At 44.4% G+C, this 13,784-nt stretch overlaps 1 protein-coding gene across 1 annotated transcript in view; it reads left to right on the top strand.

The window, feature by feature from the left end:
- The window catches only part of setbp1 (SET binding protein 1), a 36,386-nt gene extending 23,503 nt beyond the window's left edge, over nt 1-12,883 (top strand). Inside the window, exons 3-7 of the mRNA XM_087793960.1 lie at nt 1,529-1,950; nt 2,064-3,965; nt 4,050-4,257; nt 4,334-5,393; nt 8,672-12,883. Coding sequence (XP_087650086.1) covers nt 1,529-1,950; nt 2,064-3,965; nt 4,050-4,257; nt 4,334-5,393; nt 8,672-9,174 — 4,095 coding nt within the window. The 3' untranslated portion in view covers nt 9,175-12,883. The remainder of the gene's footprint in view (nt 1-1,528; nt 1,951-2,063; nt 3,966-4,049; nt 4,258-4,333; nt 5,394-8,671) is intronic.
- The last annotated feature ends 901 nt before the right edge of the window (nt 12,884-13,784 follow it).

Below are 13,784 nucleotides of genomic sequence, written 5' to 3'. Positions count from 1 at the left end.
CCTTCCACTCTCTCGAAGAGGTCTGGTCAGTGTGTGTTTGGTGTGAGGCAGCTGTAACACGAGGACAGGTTAAATGAGAATGCACGTGTGTATCAGTTGTCCGTCATCCGATCCAGCGCCTCCTCTTTACTAACCGGGGATGAATTCAAGTGTGCGTGCGCTCACATAATATCAATCATTTAAACAGTTCAAGGGTGGCGAGGACTCTGTTTTCTCTTTCTCATTGATGGGACAAACGGGCGATGGAAACAACGCTTGATTTTTCATGGCGTTTATAAACAACGTTATCGGGTCAAAGGTCAACTGAAATACATGGATGTATAGTATAAGGAATCTAAAAGGAAACAGTCAAAAATATCTGTATTTCTGCACGATTTATTCTTCTTGTCGTCCAAAAATATCTGATGTTTCTCATCACCGCCTTCTGTTCTTAGTTAACTAGTGTAAATTGTTCAGTTATCATGATCTGATTAATAGAAATCAATTACACATTCTGTCGCTTAAAGTATACGTGTAATGCAGTTGCTGATAACAGAAAAAGCTGGTTGAATATGCAGTATATTGTACATTTTCATGTTCTGGTCAAGTTATACCAGCAGAGTATCTTCATCACTGTCATTTTTTAACATGCATCCAGGTTCGAGCTCTCGCTGCGGACTACAGCGCGGGGCTTGTTAAACGGATCATGGTTAGATATACGCATTAATGCACGTAGAAAACAATGTATAAATCTGAGATGCATGTGTTCCTGAGTGTGTCTGAGTGGTTGTGTGTGCAGGCGAAGAGGGGAGGCCTGCGGTTAGGTTACATCTTCCTGCAGTGCAGCAGAACTGTGTCTTGTTGCGTCACACTGAGTCTGTTAATAACAGGCTAAACCACAAAGGCCATCCTCTGCTCCATTTCCCCTTCCCCAACACTGATTATGTGGCAGTTATACAATGAGCTGGATGGTTATACAATTCAGAATGTCAGGTTTTTGTGGTAGGAGGTATAAAAACAAACAAGTGGGAAGGTTAGTTTCGAATGTTGTCAATCACTGGGTAATAAATGAAATGCCAATTGTCTCGACGATGACCACATAGGTTTCAGAGTGATATATCTAGATCTGCAAACGACTGTTTACCAGAGATATGATGGGCTTGATACCACCTGCAGTCAATCCCCCCCCTGCTTCGTTCCCCTCGGCTCCCACAGCATGCAGCATCTTTCCTACGTGAACTTTTAGCACTCTGTAAACAACCTCTTTGTGTTGTTGTGGACTGTTTACACTTAAATAGAAGCTGTCCTAAAAGCCTCAGTCCTGCCAGGAAGAAAAAACAATATACAAATGGATTAAAGATGATTAAGACTCCTGCTACGGAAATGGATGCATTGCTATTTTTCCGTCTGTTGTTGGACTGGATTGGAGAGGTTTTTTTTAATGAATTTATGGCCACATTATCATGTCTCCGTCTCTAGATGGGGCTCTATAAAGAGTTGTAATGATAGCCGTATCAGTGCAGTAATGTCTCGTCTGTGTTCTTCCCAGACATACGAGCGCCAGTTCCGAGTTCCCGACCAGCGAGAGGGAGGCCTCCTGCAACTCCTCGGAGACGGCGTTCCGGCCAAACACCAGTCCCGCAGTTCGCCTCTGTCGGCGCTCGCGCATCACCACGCACAATCAACCCAGAGCAACCTTGCACAACAGTTCCATCAGGTCCACGGACACCAACATCAAATCCCTTCGGACTGGATGATGTCCTCGGCACCTTCTGCTTCTCCTGCCAATCAGGCGGAATCAGAGTCGACCAGAGACCCAACAGGAGCCTGTAAAGCTCCTCTGCTTGATCCAACGCAATCCTTCTCAAGAACACTCACGCAAAGTCCATCGCCGCAAAGATCTTTAACCCCGGATCTGCAAATGCCCGTTGTCACAGACGCCAGTATTCTCAACCTGACTTCCCTTAGCAGGTATGTACATTTTACACTAGTTCACTGCAATGTTTATTTTGTAAATGCATCTTTAAGCAGGTATTATTTTCATGGTATTTGAAATATGATTTTCTTTATCTATATCTCTCCAGGGGAAAGGGTTTGCCAGAGGATTCTGAACACCTATTTGGGAAGATCAAAAGGAAATATGGCAGGAAAGACTCTCAGAGGACGCTCTGTAATCCCCACAGCGTGGATACACCGTGGGGAAGAGTGCTGGAGAATAGTATGGAAAGGCCAACTAATCTAGAAGAGAGACAACGGTTTAGACAAGAGGAAACGGTCGAGCATTATCATCAGGATAGAGAGGAGCGAAGGAAAGATGAAAAAGAGGTAACCATTTCTGGGAGGAGAGGAGATGAAGAGGACAGGGAGATGCCCATGCAACCGGAGGAAGGGAAAGGGAGGAAGAGGAGAAGGAGGCCTTCTTACGACGATTCATTTCCCGTGGAGGAGCCATCTCGGCAACAGCAAGACTCCGCCACTACAGACAAGCACCAGCTGAAACCCCCCGAACCCAAAGTAGCACACAAACTGGACAAGCACGACTCTCGTCCCAGCGGTCGTGTTGATGTCTTCGCGGAGAGAAAGGATAAAAAAGACAACTCAGACAGGGCAGAAAAGGAAGATAACGGAAGGGAGGTAGCCAAGGGAGTGGTGGATCCAGAGTTAGCTTCAGGTTTGAGTATTATTAAGACTGGAGTAAGTCGCTCAAAACCCAGTTCAGACACCCTGAGACACGCAGAGCCTTCTCAGAACCACACGAACAAAGCTAACTTTACCGCTAATCCCCGGCTTCCCAGTCCGATCCAGAGCCCCAAGAGTGGCATCAGCCCGAGCCCCAGCCCTAAACCCAGGGCTTACCTTAGTCCCAGTCAAGTTCTGAGGGCTACCCCAAGTCCGAACCTGAGCCACAGCGCCAGCTTAATGTCTGGCTCCAGGCAAAGCAAGGCCAAAGATAGATGGTCCTATCTAAAATCTAAAAGTCACACCAGCCTTGAGTTATCCCAGCAGAATAATAATACACACCCGTCCACATTAGCTGATCCACCCTCAGCCTTCCCGATCACCCCTCTGAGTCCTCTCTACACAAACACGGACAGTTTGACGGTGCATACCCCCATCAAGAGGAAACGTGGGCGCCCTAAGAAACAGCCTTTACTCACGGTGGAAACCATCCACGAGGGAACCTCAAATTCTCCCCCGAGCCCACTCGCACGGGAACCCTCCGTTGGACAAAATCGATTTAAGAAGACGCACACCTTTAACACGATGGGGCAGATGAGTCCGATGAGCTCAAGGACAAACTTTGAGAGTCTGAAGTTGATGCACGCGAGAAGCCTCTCCAAGCCAGAGCATAAATTACAATTTGGGAAAATGCAGAATATTCTTAGTTCAATCATGTCAGATTCTCATCATGGTCACACGTCAATGCTAAAGTCCTCTTCTGCACCCGTCATGTCCGCCATGAACGCGATGGCGTCCACCATAGACAACCGTCTCGGCAAACAAATAAATGTCAGCAAGAGAGGAACCATCTACATTGGCAAGAAGAGAGGGCGGAAGCCAAGGGTAGAACCACAAATCTCTAGCACTTTAAAGGGATCCAGGGACAAGACCCTACATTCTGCTTCGACACCAAGCCTCTACGATAGCCCGCTAGTGCCTTCGGTTAGCTCTTCTCCAAGCTCTGGGGCTCCATCTATGAAAGCCAGCCAGTCTGATGCCACTATGCCGAGCCTGCAACCGATTTCCGCACTGCCTTCCAAGCCAATCAGCAGGAGCCTCTTATCCGGGGGCTGGAAATTGTCGCCGCCACGTCTTTTAGCTAATTCTCCCTCGCACCTGTCTGAGGGTGCGTCGTTGAAAGAGGTGACATTGTCCCCCATCAGTGAATCCCACAGCGAGGAGACGATTCCCAGTGACAGTGGAATTGGCACAGACAACAACAGCACTTCAGATCAGACTGAAAAGGGTCCTGCCTCTCGACGCAGGTAGCGATTCGTTCCTCTCTTACATCTACCAGAAAATATGCTTTTTTTTACCTGAGCCAACTTTATTTTGAATGTTCTTTTCAGATACTCTTTCGACCTCTGTGGATTTGAGTCTGCAGAGGCGCCGGCGCTGGAAACATCTGGAAGGAACAACAGAGCGCGATGTGAGAGACAAGTTGCCGCTGTGGATAATTTCCTTTCACAGCCAGAGAAAAAGCAAAAACATCACAGACGAAAGAGGAAGTGCCTACCGAGCCGGGATCAACTACACTTTCTTGCGGAACTGGAGGAGGTATGAAATTGTCGCTCTGCCCTTTGTAATTTTTTTGAGATTTGAGTTCTTCAAACACTTGTGTTTCTTTGTTTAGGTTGTAATAAAACTTCAGCAGCTCAGAGTGTCTCACAGAAGATACACCTGCTACTCCCAGCATCCATACCCCTCCATATTCCGCCTCAACTTTCATCACTATTACCCCGTCACCTACGACTCCTACCCCTATGATTCCAGTTCATACATCCGCAGAAGTGCTGAGTTGAAGGCCAAACGACGGCGTGGTCGCCCGGTGAAAGCCAACGAGCCAATCACATCAAAGCTGCCTTTTGTTCAAGGATATGGTTACCCACTGCCAGGGGGGAATTACTATGCAGCACCATATGCTGTGCCTTATGCACCACATTTGAGTCTCGGCTACTTTCCCCCTGGTCCACCCTTTTACCTGCCCCACCACTCCCTCGGACCCACACCTCCATCACCCTTCATGAGGCCGGCGGTTCCCCCTCCGAAGGCTTTTCACGCAGCTGGACACACAAAGCTCCAGCCAGGACTAAAGCTCTGCGGGGTCAGCGGACCACCTCCGAAACCTTCCGTAAGAGGCGAAGGGCTAGGATCGGTGAGCAGCGTCAACGCGGGCGGCCTGGCCGGGGTGCGACTCCATAAGAGGAAACACAAGCACAAACACAAGCACAAAGAGGAGCCCCTACTTTCACAGCGAGAGCGGCAGGATTTGGGCGGACTCTTCAGCGGGGCGAAGACCAGCTCACATCACAACATGATGAGCGACAGGAGGGAGTTCAGCAGTCAGGGCACTGCGAAGCATCAGGAAATCCAACGCGGCAGAGGGAGAACCTCGAGCCACGGCTCCGGTCTGGGGTTGTTCGAGTCGGACCAGCTTAGCCCGCATTCTGTAACGGACAACCCGTTCCACTCGCGTCAGACCGGACAGCAGATGAACAGCTTCATGAGCAGCTACACCAGTCAGTCAAAACGTTCGGAGTCGTCCCCGGCTCTCTTTCTGGGAACTAAGGACGACAAGGGTGTCGGGAGGAGTAAGAAAGCAAGGCACTCTGTATTTGGAGATCCGGACTTGATGTCAGTCCAAACCAGCAGGCCGGTACCGGAACAGAACGTATCCACTTCGCCACTCTCTGGTAAGACCATATAGAAGATTTTCACACTAAATGTCTGTCAGTAACTGACTATTGTCCCCATGATACAATTGACCCAAAGAAACTGTTTAGAAAATAATATGTTTTTTATTAAGATCTTATGATTCCTTAATACTTTATATGGATTATTTTAAAATTGTGTAAACAATGTTGAGAAAAAAAAACCTTGATACTTTCACCCTTTAAAAATTGTTGTTATTTTTGTAGCCGTCACAATTTAAATGCCAACCCACTGCACGCTTGTTATTAACTGGTGTCTTTTAATTGAGGCACGCCTTGTTATTTCCTGGTGTCTTTTAATCCCTTATTTTGTTTTGGTTGGGTTAAATGAATCGTTGATGAAGCCAAAATCTTCAAGTTAATTTATGTTTCGCAATCTGCCGCCGCAGTTTAACCTCGCGCAGACAAAAGACGTCGGCTAATGCCTTTTGTGCCAAAGTAATGCGAAAATTTCGCTACATTCTGTAATCGGCTGTCTTGGAGCACATCTGGTCGGGGATAGAGAAAACGTAATGCATGGATGGAGACAACCATAATTCACCAATCTCCCTCTCTCCCTCCCTTCTCTCCCCTCCTGCCAAAGCCTTCGCCAGAGATATATTATTCACACAGTGTGATTTATTTTCTACAGACATGCCGTAAAAGGCCCTTGCCTGTGTTAAAAGAGCTGGCTGGCGGCCAGAGGTTTAATGACTGGGGCCTAGTCCAGTGGCGGGGAGGAGAAGCCAGGGGCTCAGTTAGAATATAACCCCCCACCCCAGGGGATCCAGCATAGATGACTCACTGCAATCCGGAATAACACATTCGGTTATTTTTCCGTGCTTGTTCCTACTCCGCACGTCATCGCCCTCTCTTGAAATGTACACTTTTTTTACTTCCACTCACACGTTCATTCCTTCTCCCATCTCGCTCTCTTTTCCCCCCCCCTTTTTGCTTTCTCTTTCTGTTTTTCCCATGTGTCCCCTCCCCCTTGCTCCCCCATTACCCTCTCCTTTTCCCTATTCCCGCTTCCCCTCCTCTGGCACGACTTACTGCTTCACTGCACAGCTTTTGCCCAATTAAAATACAGGCGTGTGTACTTATATATGTGCGTGCAGAATTCGCCAGGCATGCACGCTGACACACGATTCCGAAAGAGCGCACATATAGTCGATTTGCACCTTTCCACTTGACGTCTTAAATTAGAGTCACAAGTGTCGATGCAGTGACCCTAAAAAGAAAAAGAGAATAATCCGAAAGCTCGCCCCTGCAGTAAATTCTTCTTATTTCCCTTTTATTTCCGGGAACAAAATGTTACAAATGAAGGATGATTTTATATTAGTCGTATCGCTTTGTGTGTACTGAGCGGTATTTGTGCGTTTGTGATGCTCCTTCGCAGAGAAACAGGTCCTCGCTGCTTTATGGTCCCTCACACCGCTGAAGGTCACCGGTTTTATGTTCCGTGTATGCAGCTCATAAATTTCAGCTACTTTGTAGTGGGGTGTGTGTGTGTGTGTGTACGTCTGTGACCGTGAGTGTGTGTGAGACGGTGTAGTCGGGCTGAGAATGTGTGCAGCTCATAAACTACTGATAGTTAGTGCTTTCTGCATTAGTCTAATTTCACCGTCAGCCCTTGGATCGACCACGAACAATGGCTTGTTATATCCCCTCTCGTTCTTAAATGGAGGGTGGTCTGGTCCTACTTTATCACGCTTCCTTTTTTTTTTTTTAAGTTCATTAACAAATCCTTAACTCAGACGCTCTTAGTGTATTTTACGGGTCTTTACAAAGTCTTGTTAAAGATCTTATGTTACACTTCTCCGGATTAAAATACTCGCAATAATGTTTATTTAAAACGACACGCCTAAACTGTGGTTTTTCGTCAACCAGACACCAGAACAATGAGTTTTTGGATCTTAAACCTCACCAAAAAGCAAATTTACTAGAAAAAAATGACTTCAACGATTGACGAATTGTGTCGGATCAGACCAAAAAAAGTTCCCTGACCAAGAATCAAGAAATCACTTGAAAGTTAATTTATTTCGATTATATTCTGGGTTTTATTAGGTCCATTGGTTGTTTTTTAGCGAGTGCTAAACAAATCTAGGCAACTGCATAAACCGTATTTTCCACACTATAAGGCGTACCGTCATTTTTTGAGAAAATTAAAGGCTTTTTAACTGCGCCTTATAGTACGGAAAATACGGTAAGTGAATGACTGAACCTTCAAAACTATTCTGAATCCAGATGGGACACCAAAATGTTAACGCAACAATGACAAAACGTACTCTTGAGATGATGATCGGTATTAAAGCATTTAGAGCCTTAGCAATAACGTTCGTTTATACAAAACCAAGTGACATTAAGCAGATGTTTGGTACATGAATTCAAATACATTTGTAGGAAAGTAATGAATCCAATCTCACCAATTGAATCAACCCACACCTATTATTCTATATTGAACAAACAGACTGAGAGCGATAGAGAAAAAGGGGATGAAGCAAATCGAAAGGACACAAATGTTATTATTATTATTATTAAACTGCCTCCATATTCTGGATTAAAGTTCATTTGAGTAGTGTAGCATGCTCTGGGGCGTGGAAGGGCAGAGTGGTAACGGGAGAAGGAAAGTGGTGGCAGAGGGCAAAGGAAGGAATCATAGAGGAGTGTGAAAGGGCGTCCAGCCCAGTTCTCCTGAGCAAAAGGGAACAATGTGTCTCCACTCTGCTCCTCTCCAACTGCTGAATTCATTATGTGTGCAATTTGGATGTGTGTGTGTGTGTATAAGCAACCGTGTGCGCTTTCATCTGTGTCTGTTGTGTATGTGTCGGTCTGGTTTCGCGAGGGTGTGTTGTGTGATTTTGGCTTCTTGGCAGGCTGTGCCCCAGATGCACAGGGTTGTTATTGTGTAGCGACACATTAAATGGTTGAAGGAGACATTTCTGTGGGTTTCCTGCTAACGGTACAGTCCCCCCCCACCCGTCCTCGCTGCTCTCCACTAGACAATTACAGGATAGGATCTGCTCTCTTGGCTCAGCTGGGCTTTGAAAGGCTTACATGAATATGTCAAAATTAGCAGGAAGCTCTTGAAGTCAAAAGAAAGAAAAAAAAAAGATATTCTCTTCATGAGCTAAATTGGCATGATGTCTTTCCTGGCCTTTCTTCGGGCTTATCGTCTTGAATGGAACACTGGAATAAAACCCTCTTGCTCTTTTTTTTTTTAGGAAATTCACCTATTTGAGTCTAACCTCCGTGGATTTCCCTCTCTCTCTCCCCTGCAGGTGCTCCTACTAAGCGGAGATATAAGCGTCGAGAGGTGGAACAGATCCAGAAGGATGTGAGGAGGATGCATTCTTTGAACTTTGAGCATGTGCAGAAGATCCTGCGCGCCAAGCGCCTGCAGCGACAAGCCAAAACGGGAAACAACGTCATCAAACGGCGACCCGGACGGCCTCGGAAACAGATCGCGGTGGAAGCCGAGGAGGACGAGCACCGGGCGGACCACCGCCGTGGCGGCGCTCAACTTTTGGCGGCGGGCGGACGAGGTAACGGTCGGACGCTGGGGATGCCGGTTCTGGAGAGGTGCGATGACCTGCCAGGTAGGCAGAGCCTTAGGCCCAGTTTGACCCCGGAGCCTCGGGAATTCCCCGGTCAGGACTCCGTCTCCGCTACCATCGAGACCGTGGTTCACAAGGCGCGGACGGTGCCCCCGCTGGCGAAGGCGGGTAAGCGCAGGAGCAGGGGCCACAGCAGGGACGAGCTATGGGCTCCCTCTAGCAAATAAAGACTCTCAAGAGAAAGCGGACGGAGATTTTCTCGAGGAGCCGATTCTGTCTTAAGCCATTAAGATGCAGTGACCTTAATTCTAGAAACTCCTCCGTTGCACTTGTACTCACCGGTTTTTTCAGACAAGTCGAGCCTTTCCAGCATTCAGTGGACCTTCATTCTTCGCGGCACTATAACGGTTCTCTTTGATACTGGATCTGATAATATTCTGTGTTACTTTAGTAGCGTAGGATCTTCTGTGATTCTTTATGTATCTCATACAGTCAAGTGTATTTATAAAACTGTATCTGAATGTGGCTTCAGCCATATATTTACCAGCAAGGGGGAAGGGAGGGGGGGGCAAATGTTAATATAAAACTGTGCAGCTCTGCTTATTTGCCTTTTTATGTGGATGTCAAAGATGTGGGATATTACAGAAAAAGAAGAAATGAAGCCACCTCACTTATTTTTCACCGTTCCTGCGCAAATTGTTCTTTCTTTATCTCGGCCTCTCTAACCCTTGCTTCCCCCCCCGCCCCCCGTCAGACGCTCGACACAATCCTTTTCGCTTTCTCAGAGTCATGTGACTTGCATTGCCGTTTTTTTTCTTCATTAACCCCTGCGATTGAGTCCAAACCGTGTCATCGTTCTCCGTGACGTAAAGGGCAATACGGTGGATGAAAAAGACTGTACATAGAGATCCACTCCTGCCTGCTTCGTAAAGTGGGGACACACCAGCTCATAGAAATGTACCGACCTACAGGACATCATCGACTACAACTGTACTATAGACAATGAAAGTAATGTGTTGTTCAATAACCAAAAAAAAAAAAGAAAAAAAAAAAAGTATGTGGACTCAAGACAAGTTTGTTTTTAGACAGAAAAAAGCACCACATATTATCCATTCATACTCTCATTATCGTGTTTATATCCAGGTTGTGTTGCGTACAGTGGAAATTATCAGGCGTGTCTTTTAGATGAACCTTGATTTTAATGCACTATGAAAAAAAAAAGACATACACTTGCATCAATCAAAATGCAGCACTTACATGCTTGTTCCCGCCTTGGCCTTCGATGGTGTGGACACACATGCCGTCGAGCGTGCTTTACTTTTAATCAATTCATATATATGCAGGCTGCGCAGCCAAAAGCGTCAAACCGAAGCCCAAATCTGAATTGACTGCACAGTTCAGCAGCAGGGGAGGGCTCGCTGTCAGTATTTTTTTAAAAAACCTAATCCCAGTTTTAAAATTCTTCGCCCTTGGATTTTTTTTTAGGATGGAATCAGATTTTAAGGAAACCAAAGTCTCAGTGTAAGGTTGGATTTCGTTTCTTCTACGATGAGAGTGACTGTTAACCACGTCTTCTCTGAGCACCCTGGAATGTAGACACCTGAGGTTTTTATTTTTCTCTCTTTAGTGATGGATCAGTGTTTAAATTACTTTTTTTTTCTTCAGATATCTATGTATATTTTGCCTGGATCCTCAGTTGCAGTAGTTGGAAGTTGTGCCTTATGTTTGTTTCACTCTCGCATTGGCATTTGAATAGAGCAACCATATTTTGGAACTGAAATTAGCCGTGAATTGTCTTAAGCCTGAAATACACTGTGCCGTGTCCATAAGGGATGTTTGACAACTGGGGTCATAGGTCGTCAACGACCAACTTTGTCCCAGTGTTTTCCTCTGGTGGACGTCAAATATCCCTCTTGGAAGGCAAACAACGGGCTGCGGTGTATTTTTAGCTTAACCCACTGCAACATCAACTGTGTATCTTCACAGCTTCTCCATTCTCCTGTGGACGAGACTCTAAAAGTTTTGTCACTAGATTGGCCATCTTGCCCAGTTACGTCCCATGAATAGGTTTCGTGCGAGGCGGACGGTGGAGCTTTCGGAGACATTATAAGCTATGCATCAGGCTGTGCCTGGCAATAACCTTAAAATAAATCTGGGTCCAAGTGAAACAAGTGGTCTTATTTACTGAGTAAAGAAAAATGTAAGAAAGTGTAAATATTGCCAGTAATAATTTGTGCAGAAAGTGACTATCATTTCCAGAAAAAAAAAAAAACTATAGTTACTGCGACTCTATGCAGTGGAGCCTTAACCAGATGTAAGACTACAGTATTGAAGTGATCGTTGTAAATCATTTTTAGTTCGTCATTCATGGCCATTTTGGGCTCAGATTAGCTCTCTTGTGTTTGTTCTTGAGATGTTCTCCACTCTGGACAATTAAGTACCGACAACCATCACTTCAGAATGCGAAATTTATTGCCATATCCCAACGGTGAAGCTTATGAACACAGAAAATTGTGGTAGGCTTTTAAAAAAAAAAAATAATCCCTGCCAGCCACCAGCTACTTTCACCCAGTCAGGGCAATATGGTTGCGTAAACAAAATGTGAGAAGCTAGTGTGTGGGTGTCCTCAGAGGAAATAGCCAAAAATACATGTGCTTAACCTTGCTCCGCGAGATGACTTTTCCGCAGTCTGTTGTGGTGAAGTTTAGAGTCTAGATGTGTTATTTGTGAGGTGCGGGGAGTAAACACGTGTACCCCGTGGCCAGTCAACCACTGCTAGTGTGAAAGTTTAGGTCTGGGGGAGTGTCGTCTGTCCTGTCCGTCTCTTCTACCAGCCAATGTTCCGGTGCCTTTCTAACACTGACGAGTATTGTCCCCATCCTGGGCTTTTAACCCTCTCCAGAGACTACGGGGAGGGTTTGAGAAGGGGGTCTCTCTGCTGATGTCCCGGGCGGGCCAACATGGACTCAACCGGGGCACTGATGTCAAGACCTTTTTTTTTTTTCTCTGAGCACCCAAGGCAGTGAACGCAAACAAGTTCACGAAATACGATACAATGGCACCTAAATTTGATCGCCTCCTTAAGGCCGCGTGGCAGTCAGCCCAAACGTGCACACACACACACACACGCACACACACACACACATGCACACACACACACACACACAAGTCATATGAGACAGAGACTCATTAAAGTACTTGTCGTCATCCCCACAGCATCCATCACACGTCTAAGCTATCATGTTCAAAGCCTAAAGTGCAGATAAAGCATCGACAAAAAAACACAAAACAACCAATAGATGTATTTTGTTAGAGCACAAACGGAGCTCTTTCTGATAGCGTGGGCATATTTTTGTTTGTATACATAGTGTATTTAAACCTTTTTCTAGAGTGAACTTCCTTTATTTGCATGTTCAACTTGATTGTACGCATAAATATTTTAGACAAACTGAAAGTTGAATTTGAATTAAATTTGGAATCAACAGTTGTACATTCTTTGATATGTTTTTTTGTAATGGATTTTTTAATTCATGAAGCTTTTTTGTACATTGTATGAATATTAAAATCTGCAAATATTTGACATATAGAGTAAATAACAGATGCGCATGCATATGCATATATTCTTCACAGTATGTATGTGTAAATGTACACATATATTTTGTATTTGCATCAGCTGACATACAGATATATGTCATGAGTACATATATACATGCAATATATATATATGTATATCCATGTCTGCTGGCATGCTTTTTGGTCAAGTTTATCTTTTATGATCTTGTAGGTATTTTTTATTTCTTTCCTCAGAAAGAGAAGCTCATTATTTTGCTATCCATCTGTTGGCTGGCAGCTTTGAGCACTTATTCAGAAGAACTACCGTTGAAGTTGTTCATGTTATCCATTGTGTGAAATAATAAATGACTTTATTGACAACTACCAGAGTTTATTTTTATTTTTTTGTGTGAAAGAGAAAACATTTGAACCATAATAAATATACTTAGTTCATTAGCAAGAGGCTAATGACAAGCCAAACACACAAAGTTACTTCTATAAAATAACTAAAATAAAATATATTTATATATATATTGTGTTGATTATTACTGTCTGAATTGTGTCAGAATTTCTCCCCAAATCATAAAATATGATTCTTGATTCAAAATGCTATTTTGGTCTAGTTTACTAAAAAGTATTTAATGAGTGAAACCCTAAATGGGTTACATTACACGTTGTGCCATTTTATTTTCATTTGTTCTTATCCGTTGGCTAATCTGTGAAAAATAATGCCAGTCATTGGTGCAAAGAAAATTGGGGATCTTTACCTCATAATTAACAAATTAAAAATCTTCTGTCGGTATATAATTGTGTCACGTAGAATTACAATATTCCAACGTTTCATCCAAACAACCATCATACTTATCGCTAAATTCCAGTTTAATTAACAGCCATTTGCTACAAAATACACCCTAAGCTAACTAGCACGTACTGTTCTCATTGGTGGTGAGACTTCATTTGTTTTGTCTGATGTTTTTTGACGCCGTACACTCTTCGTTCCTGTCGAGACGTTGATGCTACATTTTCACTCCTGACTCGACTCGTAGTGACAATTCTGGGACACGAGCTTTTACATCATTTATGAGTCGAAGCAGTCCAACTGAGGTGAAGTCTGAAGTCATTTTTAGGCTAAAAAAAAACAGTCCTAAATTCAACATTCTAACAGGCTAAACATAAAGTCGAAGGCATCTCTATTTTTTCAAATAAGATGCGACTCTTTATTAAAAAATGTATATCTTTATCAGCAGAAAATAAGAAAGATATTGATGTAGCGAGATTCGTTTTC

The sequence above is a fragment of the Callionymus lyra genome, chromosome 1 (genome assembly GCF_982586985.1).
Source record: "Callionymus lyra chromosome 1, fCalLyr1.hap1.1, whole genome shotgun sequence".
Classification (NCBI taxonomy): Eukaryota; Metazoa; Chordata; class Actinopteri; order Syngnathiformes; family Callionymidae; genus Callionymus; species Callionymus lyra.
This window is presented reverse-complemented; position numbering and strand designations above follow the sequence as displayed.